Source organism: Geotrypetes seraphini, chromosome 16 (assembly GCF_902459505.1).
Source record: "Geotrypetes seraphini chromosome 16, aGeoSer1.1, whole genome shotgun sequence".
Classification (NCBI taxonomy): domain Eukaryota; kingdom Metazoa; phylum Chordata; class Amphibia; order Gymnophiona; family Dermophiidae; genus Geotrypetes; species Geotrypetes seraphini.
This window is the reverse complement of record NC_047099.1, coordinates 49,883,123-49,894,821: the sequence shown is the minus strand read 5'-3', so window position 1 is coordinate 49,894,821 and position 11,699 is coordinate 49,883,123. Positions and strand designations below refer to the sequence as shown.

General features: G+C 46.6%; 1 protein-coding gene across 2 annotated transcripts; it reads left to right on the top strand.

The window, feature by feature from the left end:
- The first annotated feature begins 6 nt into the window (after nt 1-6).
- YIPF2 (Yip1 domain family member 2) lies at nt 7-8,602 on the top strand. 2 transcript variants are annotated; one of them, XM_033923981.1, is made up of 9 exons: nt 7-239; nt 1,409-1,457; nt 1,711-1,862; nt 3,397-3,477; nt 3,849-3,936; nt 4,623-4,736; nt 4,828-4,994; nt 7,524-7,706; nt 7,810-8,602. In XM_033923981.1, the coding sequence occupies exons 2-9, from the start codon at nt 1,427-1,429 to the stop codon at nt 7,933-7,935; spliced, it is 942 nt and encodes a 313-aa protein (XP_033779872.1). In that variant the 5' UTR covers nt 7-239; nt 1,409-1,426; the 3' UTR covers nt 7,936-8,602. The 2 variants fall into 2 exon arrangements, with proteins under 2 accessions (XP_033779872.1, XP_033779873.1); XM_033923982.1 differs by lacking the exon at nt 7-239 and adding an exon at nt 893-1,065.
- Nucleotides 8,603-11,699: the final 3,097 nt, after the last annotated feature.

Genomic DNA, 11,699 nt, shown 5'->3' with positions numbered 1-11,699 from the left:
ACGTGACCCGGAAGTTGTGCTCGGGACGCGGCACCGCTGAGCCAGTGGGGGGTGTTGAAACCGCGAAAGAAAGCGGATCCGCCTGCTCTGCCCCTTTATCGAGCGAGGGGACGCGCGGCGGCACGCGTGGCCCCCTGTATCCATCCGCGGTCTCAAAATAGTGCAAGGCGCGCGCTAGACCCCCCCGACGTATGCTACGGCGTGACGTCAGACGGTCATCCAGGAACTAGGCTCAAAAGGTAAAGGGGGGGATTTTAACTCAGGAGGCAGCTCCAGCTCTGGGGGCTGTGAGGATCAGGGACACCAAAGGACTTCTGCCCCTCCCCCACCCACCCCCGGGGAGCTGATGCCAGTTAAGGGTTAAGAGTCCATAGTCAGTACTTGACTGGCCCTATCTCTAATTAAGTACTGCATTTATTTTGTTCAGTTTTCCATACAGGCAGTCCCCGAGTTACAGACACCCAACCTTAAAGTACAACTCGTACTTAAGCGCACGGTGGTGGCTTCATTTGATTTCACTGAGCAGTATTGCCGGTGGCACAGATTCAGGAATGATGCATGGCTGCATTAAGAACAGTGTGTGGTTGCGCCTGCTGTACCTTAGAGGGAACACTGGACTAGGGACAGTTGGCAGCAGAATCTGAAAATCTACCAAGTTCTGAGTTACATACAAATCCGACTTAAGAACCGCTTTAAAAACGTAACTCGTTCTTAACCCGGGGACTGCCTGTACTGTTCTCCCAGGGGAACTCCTAATGGTTTTAAATGAATTTATTCAAGTCTGTCCCAGTAGGCTCACAATCTATCTACTGTACCTGGGACAATGGGGGGATTAAGCGACTTGCCCAGGGTCACAAGGAGCAGCGTGGGCTTGAACCCACAAGCTCAGGGTGCCGAGGCTGTAATTTTAACCACTGCATCACACTCTCACCTAGCAAAAGACAACGTCACCCCTATAACACTCTCAAAACAGCCGGTTTTCATTTAGGTGCCAATTTTCAGCAAGGTTAACCATTTAAGTCTGCTGAAAATTAAACAGAGAGCCCTGAACAAGCCATTTAACAGGTACGTTAAAGCTTCTGGCTAGTTAAATCATTTTGCATATCAATCCCATTCCATCCCTTTCTACTTTGGCTGAAAAGGCATGGAGTTGTTGACCTACGTTGTGGAGCTTTGATAGGCAAATTTGCTTTGGAAAAAAAAAGTACTTCTTTATCGTCCTTCATTTTACATAGAGAGCAGCTGTAGCCACTTGAGTTGCCGCTCACTGGGCCTTTCGGTCTTGATTTGATTGCTTTAATAGTCTTATCTGTGGGTGTGGCCTAGTAGAACCAAAGCTCCAATATTTCTGACATAGTTTGTGAGCATCAGCCCTAACCCAACCTTTTTTTTTTTTTTTTTTAAACAGAGGTCGCAGTCTAAAGCCATGGCTTCAGCCGAAGACCTCAAGTTCCAGGGTAAGAATTGTACAGTTATCTTCCATGTACACCTTCTCCTCCTAAGTTTTCCTTTTTGACTAATCCCCCCCCCCCCCCCCCCCCCATGCTATTAGAATCAGCCAGCCTGGGAGTTGGATTTTCATCTCCCAAGTGCTCCTCTTTAGTAAGTATGGATAAGCAGCATAGCTGCTGGGGGAGTCAGAACTACCCATGACCCAAAGGGGGATAAGCTTAGTGAAAGCTGTTTATTTCTTTTGCTTGCCCTTTTAAGAATTTGAGGAAGCTTCAGACTTACTGGCTTCAAACCCTGAAGCAACAACCACAAGCATCAATGACAGTCAGAACAATATTCAGGTGAACATGAACTTCAACAAAGAGGAAGAGGAGGAGGAAGGAAATGGAGAAGAGACAGACCAGACTGAGGTGAGGTAAAACCAAATTGGGCTCATAGATTCCTTGGACATAATTCCATTTATTGTTCTCCTTGGTTCGTACAAGGCTCATCATCCCCCCCCCCCCCCCAACTCTCCTGCTGGGCCTCTGTGTCCCTAAGCTCCAATTGAATCACTTTCTCTGGCCCTCCAGCCCTTTCTGTTTGCTAGGCTCATGCCTTTCCTTCTAAACTTGTGTGCGAGCAGACCTGATCAATTCCACTTCTCACTAGTGTAGGAGATCCACTACTTTTCTTTTTGCACTTTAGTTCCTGGTTCAGATTGCATTTTTACTTTGTCCTTAGGCTCCCAGTAATTACTTTTGCTTTAGCTTTCTGCCATTTCCTCGCAAGTGGAGATGTGCCTGGCTCACCTATTCTTCTTCAGCTTTCCTATTTTGGGTGGTTGGATTACCACTTTCTCCACTCTCTCGTTTTTCTGACTTCCCCTCCTCTTCTGGTGAAGCTTTCCATGTCTTCCTTTGCAGTTCATTCTTCACATCACACCACGTGTCCCAGTATTTCCTGTGTAGTTTATTACTTCCTGCCAAGCTAGTAAACCACCTCTTCAGTACTCTCCGCATAACAGGTTTCTCCACATTTTCAGCTGCCCTAAATATCTAAATCATAACCTAATTTAGTTGTTTGTTTCCAGTTGCTCTCTACCTGATGTGTGGTGCTTGAGATTGATTTGTATATTAATATAATGGCACCATCTGCACTGAACTTATTTGATTGGTGCATTTATAAGTCTCTCTTTTTGTGTAACCCAGAAAGTTGGACTCTTAAAATACGTTTATTGATATCTCAGGTTTTGCATACATGTTGTTGTCAGATGCCATCAACTCGTGTTCGAGTCCTAGTGACTTGATGAATTGCGGATCTAAAAAGAAATCTGTTTTGTGCTAGTCCGGAAAGGTCCCCCAGGGTCAGAGCAATGGTCCATCAAGCCTAGTAGCCCATGCGCACGGTGGCCAATCCAGGTCCCTAGTACCTGGCCAAAACCCAAGGAGTATCAACATTCCAGGGCAAGGAGTGGCTTTCCCCCATGTCTCTCTCAATAACAGACTATGGACGTTTTCTCCAAGAATTTGTCCAATCTTTTCTTAAAACCAGCTACGTTAACTGCTCTTACCACAACCTCTGGCAACACATTCCAGAGCTTAACTATTCTCTGAATGAAAAAAATTTCCTCCAATTGGTTTTAAAAGTATTTCCCTGTAACTTCATAGAGTGTCCCCTAGTCTTTGTCATTTTTGACAGAGTGAAAAATCGATCCACTTGTACCCGTTCTACTCCACTCAGGATTTTGTAGACTTCAATCCTGTCTCCCCTCAGCCGTCTCTTTTCCAAGCCAAGTTAAAATAGCACCGGTCCCAATACAATGATTTTATCCACGGTTTCATATATTTTATGTTTGTTTTATTAAAACTTGATATATTGCACACCTGTACAATTCTTTGTCACGAGTCGGGGCACAGCCTGGGTCTGCTCTGCATCTGTGACGCCTCTCCTGGTCTCTTACAGCTCCTGGGTAAGAAACAGCAACAGCCGGGATTCTGGACCTTTGAGTACTATCAGACGTTCTTTGATGTTGACACCAAACAGGTAACTCACATAATCTGGGAAGCACAGGGATGAAGGACTGAATGTAATACATCTAGCCTAGTACGAAAAGGTCAGTTTTTTATTGCTAGTATTTTAAAGGGGTATAAAGCAACCCTGCGATTAGGTTGTAGGCACAATTTTGACCTTGTCCTATATGCAGGAAGACGTACAGGTAGGGTCCCAAAAGAGAGGAATAGACTTATGATTTTCTAAACATCTGCATCTTCATATATGGGAAAGGGGATTGTTTTTTCCATTCAGGGAATGGCAGGGCCTGTTTCCTCTTCCTTCTCTTATAACTTCTTGTGAGCCTGGCATCTGCTTGTAACGGGGTTTTGTTGATGGCAATCTCTTCTGCTCACGGCTGGCAGGTGCTGAATCGGATCATGGGATCACTGCTGCCACTGCCAGGGAAGAACTTTGTGAGATACCATTTACGGAATACACCTGATCTGTACGGTAAGTGCACATGTGCGAATGTCAAATCTGTCTGAAGAGAGTTTGACTAGATGTGGCAGGAGGTAAGATCGATTATAAAACAAACACATTCGTAGCGAAAACTGCTTGAATTCAGGGCTTAGAACCAGGGATGTGGAATTGGTAGATAAATCCTTCGACTCCGACTCCAGTACCCAAAATTGTCTCAGACTCAGACTCCAAAGCCCTGGTTAGAACTAATAGCTTGCAAAAATCTCATTTGGAAGCTTACCAGCTAGGTGCACGCCTATACCTCGGTAAAATGGGCTGAATCCCGCTGTGAGGACATCCAGATTCTTCAGATTAACAGAGGTGGGTTGGGGAGACCATTGCCCTTCATCCTCCAGCGTTGCTTTCAGAACAGTTGGTTAGGTGTTTCCCCAGGACGTTTAAATCTCTCTGGGCTCCCTTTAGGACAGGGGTCTCAAAGTCCCTCCTTGAGGGCCGCAATCCAGTCGGGTTTTCAGGATTTCCCCAATGAATATGCATGAGATCTATGTGCATGCCCCGCTTTCAATGCATATTCATTGGGGAAATTCTGAAAACCTGACTGGATTGCGGCCCTCAAGGAGGGATTTTGAGATCCCTGCTTTAGGCCTTGCACTAAGCGTCTCAGCCTGGTAGTCTTGTGCGTTCATTTCCTGCCTTCTTTTCTCCCGTGCCTCTAGGTCCCTTCTGGATCTGCGCCACCCTGGTCTTCACAGTGGCTTTTTCCAGTAACTTACACAGCCTGTTTCAAAGGAACAATTCCACGTTCCACTACCACCCCGAGTTCAATAAGGGTAAGAAGTGAATCACATAGTGCTGACGTGCAAGGGTGAGGGAGTAGCCATCAGCCTGATTTTCTCACAGCTTCTATTTTTTTTTCCGCAGTGACCATAGCTGGAATTGCCATCTTCAGCTATGCCTGGCTAGTACCTCTGGGCCTCTGGGGCTTTCTCCAGTGGAGAAAGGGTATCAGCATGGGTGTCTTTTCCTACACTCTTTTAGAAACCATCTGTGTGTATGGATACTCTCTATTTGTGTACATTCCTACAGCGGTAAGTATAGTATGGCTACAGCCATGTTGTATTTCCAATCACAGTTGCTGGTTTCCCGTTGCATCTTGAAAAAGCTAATGGTTACAGCAGTGGGCTGAGAACCAAGGAAGCCACTGCTCTCTCCTTGCAATCCTGGGCAAGTCACTTAATCCTCACTGCTTCAGCTGCAAGGCAGATAAAGACCATATAGTCTGTCTAGTAACCATTCCATCTATTATCCCCTCCTGTCCCTTAGAGATACACTTTTTGTCTCCACGGGGAGGACGTTCCAAGTATTCACCATCCTTTCTATGAAAAGGTATTTTGAGGTTATTCTGAATCTATCCCCTTTCACCTTCATCCTCTGTCCCCTCATTCCAGAGTTTCCTTTTAATTAAAAGAGATTGGATGTTTAAATACCTACTTGGTATAAATGCACATGCCGCCAAAGTATGTATTGAGATCTTGAAGTCCATCCCCATACGCTTTATGACGAAGATTACTACCGCCTCAACCACTGGAGAATTAAAGGTATCCCTATCCGCATCAGGAATGGTATAAAGTCTGGCCATGGACTGCGCCTGGAGTCTTCCACTGTGCGTGTACCACATCCTGAATATCGGGAAAGAGCAGTATACCGACTGGATCCCTCGAAGCAGAGGGTTCACAACACGAGGAGAGTCCTTAGCTTCCTCTTCAAAACCGAAGACACCTGGAGAAGGGGTGTTTGCGCTTCCTGGTGAAAAATGCACCCGACCGATGCCTCCAAATCCTCCCCTCCCTCCTAAATCATCCATCCACCCAAAGATCCAAGTCTTCATTCCGAGAAACTGAGTCAGCCATAAAAATTTCTTCATCCCATGACAACTGCAGCCACTTGGATGATAGCTGGGGAGACTAGACGGAGGCAGGTAGAGATCCGGAGACCCCCGGAGAAGAAGCAGCACCCACAACCGCTTGCAAATAAGCCTTGAATATGGCTAAAAAAAAATCAGGGCAATAAACCCCAAGGGTACAACCAAACTCACTGCAGGTGCAGAAGTAACAGCTAGGACATGTCCCTGTCATTCTAAAATAGGAAGGTCACCTAAGGTCACACGTAAAATGACAGCGTTTCCCGCCAAAAAACTCTCCCGAAGCCAGAAACGACAACGAGGCCTGACTAGAACCAGCCGCTAAATCAGAACCGCAGGCAAGAATCCCCAGTACTCTCGGCTGCAAGGGCAATCTTATTTCCCCGACCGACGATGGCCGAGGGGTCACAGGGGAAGCATGGGCTTCTCCACCACACTCTGCTGACGAGCACACGCGAAGGAGAATTCTGCACACCAGCACCCAAAGCCGATGCGGATTCCCCCTCGAAGCAGCTGGAGCACTTTGTGCACACGCTGGCCACATCCAGCACTTGGCACACAAAAAAACACACTTCTGCTTTTTAAAAGTGCTCCTCTCATATGTGCAGGAGACCGGTGCACAAAATTGCCAGTTAGAAGAAACGCAATGCAAAAAACAAAGCTTCATTTAAACCGGCTGCCTCAGGACTCATTCATTTATCCCCAAGCTGTAAAAGATAAGAGAGCAGACCCCGCAGGCTCTCAAAGCTGTAGTCTCTGCCTGAAGGGTGGCCAGGCGTACAGCTGAGGCGTTCCTCTAAAGCAATAACATTTTGGGAGGTGGGACTCCCAAGGTTGGATGGACTCCCAAGGTTGGATGGACCCCCAAAAAGGTCCCCCAAGCTCAGTCCGGCCAACAGGTCCTAACTAACCAAAGGTCTACCACCTCCACCTGCTGGAGACTGAGAAGAGACTGATTATAGATGGGACTGCACAGCCCACTTGCACTGCTGCCAAAAGTCAATGTGTTCTCAGGCTCCACCTGCTGGCAGAGGAGCATAAACTCATCCGTTCTGTGCCGGTCTGGAGAGACGATAAAGAACCATCTCTTATCATATCTTTCTTCCAAAGTACGCTTTATGACGAAGACCACCAAGCATTTTAGTAGCCTTCCTCTGGACCAACTCCATCCTGGTTATATCTTTTTGAAGGTGGGATCTCCAGAATTGTACACAATATTCTAAATGAAGTCTAACCAGTCTTTCAGGAAAATCAATTCCTCCTTTTTCCTACTGACAAAAAGATTTATTTTCCAGCATTGCTAATAAAGGCTCTCAGGCTGCATGGGAGGAATGATTCTTTCATACGTCACTTACTCTTGCCCTCTCATGGATGCAGCAGATGAGAATGAAAGCAGTGGCAGTGCAGTACCTCACACCCTGTCCTCCCACTCCTTATCGTCAATAAAAGACAACTTGGTGATGGGGTGCCAGGGCAAAATGGTTAAGAATGCTAGTGCAGCTGCTTCACCCACATTCAGGGTCCCTGGTCTCCCACCCTAGGAACTGAGAAATGCCGCAGGGAGGGCTGGTTGGTGCAGCCTTTCCCCCTGGCCACGATGGGCGGGAGAATAGGGACCCCGAGTCGGGCGGTGAGAGCTGCCTTATTTCTATCCCAGCTCTAGCCAGTCTTGCTAACTCCTCTCTCTGGCCCTCAGTTCCTGGCAGTGGCTCCCTACGAGTGGCTCGGATGGGTTCTCCTCTCGTTTGCCATGATCCTCTCTGGATCTGTGCTTCTGCTTACCTTCTGGCCCAGCATCCGTGGAGATACCCGGCTGGCATCTCTCATCACTGTGACCTGCATCGTCGCTTTCCATGCCCTGCTCACTCTTGGCTGCAAGGTAGGCTGCACACCAAACTCTTTTTGCTTTGAATGCTTCTCCTTCCTTTGCTTCACAGTCCAAGTTTTTCTAACATTGTCTTTCTCCTTCTCTGCCTTTCTAGTTGTACTTCTTTCCATCATGGAGATCCACCGACAGTGACGTGCGTCACACCACGGCAGCAGCCCCACATACTGTGAAGATGGCGCACAGCACCTTAGTCGCACATATGGTGAAGTCTGGCGTGTGAAGAGGGAGGACTGTTCACCCCTCCGAATCGCTGATGGTCCTTTTCTATCCCTCCTTAGGCTCAAGCTGGGGTTCACATTTAAATGGCTTCCGGGATCGGGTCTTCAAGTAATGGAGTACCTGGTTCTGGCTGTACAGCTCTGCCTCAGCTGGGGAAACGGGAAACATCGGTTTTCAAGGTACCAAGAAAGCAGAATTGAAGTTCACCGACAGACTCCATTCAAGTCAGGCAGGACAACCACCCACTTCTCTGGTGCCTCTCTAACTGGCCATGGGACGTTTCGTGCTACGCAGGGGAACCTAGCTGAGGGCTGCATCTTCAATTTGGGTTTATTTCGGACAGCTGAATCAATTAGTTAGTAGAGATGGCATCTGGAAAAATATTTTTTTCTGTATTTTGAATATAAATGGCTTTTTTTTTTTTTTTGCTGCTGATACAGACTGTTCTTTGCTGCACAGTGGTACAACTACCTCCTCCCCCCTCCCAGATCGCTCCTTACGGGCTGGACAAACCAGAAAAACAATACTTGTAATTTCCATTGAATTATAGACAGAGCAGACAATTGTCATAAATTATTGCTCAGGACCTTCTCTTGTGGGTCCACCAGAAATAGGGTGAGGGAACATGCCAATGAATAAACACAAAGCATAACATCCTCCCCCCAACATATACTGTTTCTGTTTTGTTTTTTAACAACACTAAATGGCATTGACCAGTCTTCCTCATGCTTTACCCTCCTCAGATCTCTAGCTGCTATGAGAGAGATATTAAGTCCATAGTAAATGAATAAATCCATGATTCTGTAGCATCCCGAGAGGGGTAGGAGGGCATATCTTGCAGAAATCCTTTGATGTTCTGATCTTTTCTCAGAAAATGGGCCAAAAAGAACAAGTCTAAAAAAAGTCACACCCTTTAGCTTGGAGGGGGAAAAAATGATAAAGGTCTATAAAATCACAGGAGAATAGTGCAGGCCTAAAGGATGTGCCTTGAAACAAACTGTAGAAAGTAGCGTTTCGCTCCATGAAAGCAAGAGGATGTGCTCAAAGCTGGTACAGCTAGTTTAACATGTTCCTGGAGGGGAAAAAACATCCATCAACTATTAGCAGACTTAGAAAAGCCACCACTTATTCCCAAGAGGGAGCTATGAGGAATGGATCTGCCCCGACGGGCCACTGTTAGACACTTAATCCTGGCTGATGACCAATAAGAGGAAGGGCAGGACTCCCTTTGAGGTGATCCAACAGTGTCCCATATGGCATACCCACCCTATCAAGAGAGGACAAAGGGGTGGAGGCTTTTGTGCTGCAGGGAGCTTACAGTTTAACTTCTAATCCTCTTGAGTGCTGGAAGGTATAAATCAGATCTTCATTTCTGAAGGGAAAAGACAGCTTAAGTTATTGGGTGTGACAGCAGCAAAAAGCACAGCAGAGTTGCTTACCTGTAATGGGGGTTCACCATAGATAGCAGGTTGTGATAACATTTAAAAAGGCACAAGGCTGGCTAGTTCTCTAGAGCCCAGAAAAGCCTTCTGCTGCCCTTCTTGACTCCACGTTGGGTATTATAGGGTTGAGGCACAGGCAGCGGAATGGGACGGGCTACCAGTATGTTACTCAACATAACATCAGTAACTAGGCCTAAAATTAGTTTGCTTGGCTACACCAACCCAACAGCTGTTCCACTGCTCTGGTGGAGGGGGTAGACTTTGGACAACATGTTGGAAAGTCCACTTGTAGTTATTAACACTCCCCACAGCCAGATCATACCTCAGCTGGTATAGAGAGGATAGCTTCAACTGTCTGAAAAAGGCTTTTGCTGAGAATAAGTCCCATTTGGGCTCCAGGACTTCCACTTGAATATTTTCATGAAGCCAGAAGTTACCGGCAAGGCAGATCCTTAAGGGTAGTAGGAAAGGAGGCCCAGGAATGTCCAGATCTTCACAATGAAGGTATTGGGGCCCAATTTGAGGGCAGCTGCCAAAATAATAAAGCAGACCAGAAGGAAGTAGCGGTCTGGAACACCCTAGACAGACTTTTAACCCTGGAAGCAGTGGTTCCAATGCCTCCTTCAAGAAGAGAGGTTCTAGCAGATATATTTACATAGTGGTACCAAGACAGAGGTCTCCTTCCATCCAGTTCTGGATCTCAAGGGGGTCAATGGGATACCAAGGGTCTCACCCTTCTGCATAGTGACTGTATATTTGGAGGAGTTCCTGATGTCCTTGAATGTGTCAGAAGTCTACTTTCACATTTCTATCCTTCTGGACCATCAGATTTTTGCATTTTGTGATTCTAAGAAATCACTACCAATTCAAAGCCTGGCCACGGCTCCGAGATCCTTTTCCAAGGTCATGGTAGTAGTGGCAGCAGCATATCTCAGGAAAGAGAGGACATTAATTTATCCCTACCTAAACGACTGGTTGATTGAAATGAAGTCCTATACAAAAACAAGCAGGTCACTGACCGAATGGTGCAATTTCTTCATCACTTCAAGTGGGTGGTGAATTTCAACAAGAGTATGCCAACTCCAACTCAGGTTTTGAAATATCTGGGCATTCCCTTCAATACCCAGGTGGGCAGGCAAAGTTTTTCTCTCAAAGGTGCAGATCCAGAAGCTTCATGCTCAGAGTGTGGCAGATCCTACCGGTCTGAGGCTCTATGGCGGTCACCATTGAAGTAGTTCCTTGGGCAAGAGCTCATATGTAACCTGTTTTTTTTCTTATTTTCTGTGACAAAGTGGTTTTGCGTCCAGTTCCTTTCTTCTTGTCTAAGGTGGTTTCTATCTTTCACCTCAATCAGTCCATCGCCTTGCCTGTGTTTTTTTGAGGAGTCTCCTAAGGATCTATCTCGTTTGGACATTTGATGGGTTCTGCATTATTTGAAGAGGATGGATGAATTTTGAAAGTTTGATCACCTTATTGAGTTGTTTGGAGGTCCCAAGGAGAGGCAAAGCAGTTTTCAAGGCGACTAGAGCTCGGTGGTTCAAGGAGGCAAGCGCTTCATCCTACCTTCTGGCAGGTAGGTGGTTGCCTTCCAAATTGAAGGCACATTCCTCATCCTGGGCAGAACATCTCTTGATCTCTGCACAAGACATCTGCAGGGTGGCTTCCTGGTCATCTCTTCATTTTTTTGTGAAGCATTAAAGCTTGATATGCACTCGTGGCAGGAGCCAGCTTTTAGAGCCTCATTCGTGGTGTATGGTGCATCTGCATCCCACCCTTGTTGACTTGTTGAGTGCTACTGTGGTATTTCCCACTTGTCAGGAATGGTCTGGAGATAAGAATAGCCTTCCTGGGTCAGATCAATGGTCCATCAAGTCCAGTAGCACGTTCTCATGGTGGCCAATCCAGGTCATTAGTACCTGGCCAAAACCCAAAGAGTAGCAACATTCCATACAGAATCTTAAAGAATAGCAAGATTCCAGAATTCCTAGAGTAGCAACATTCCATGCTACCAATCCAGGGCAAGCAGTGGCTTCCCACATGTCTTTCTCAATAACAGACTATGGACTTTTCCTCCAGGAACTTGTCCAAACCTTTTTTTAAACCAGCTATGCTATCCGCTCTTACCACAACCTCTGGCAATGCGTTCCAGAGCTTAACTATTCTCTGAGTGACAAAAGATTAGATCTTACCTGCTAATTTCCTTTCCTTGAATCTCTCCAGACCATTCCCATACCTGCCCTGGGGTAGGTAAGGTCCTGTATGTCTGGTTGGTCTAGATTCTGGAGTTCAGTTCCGGAGCATCAGACACTGTATGGACTCGGCT

What these genes read in the sequence shown, in the direction of transcription:
- YIPF2 (XM_033923981.1), top strand. Translation starts at nt 1,427, where the DNA reads ATGGCTTCAGCCGAAGACCTCAAGTTCCAGG. An exon ending in CGAAGACCTCAAGTTCCAGG is followed by an intron (nt 1,458 to 1,710) that starts GTAAGAATTGTA and finishes TGCCCTTTTAAG; the next exon opens with AATTTGAGGAAGCTTCAGAC. An exon ending in TTGATGTTGACACCAAACAG is followed by an intron (nt 3,478 to 3,848) that starts GTAACTCACATA and finishes CACGGCTGGCAG; the next exon opens with GTGCTGAATCGGATCATGGG.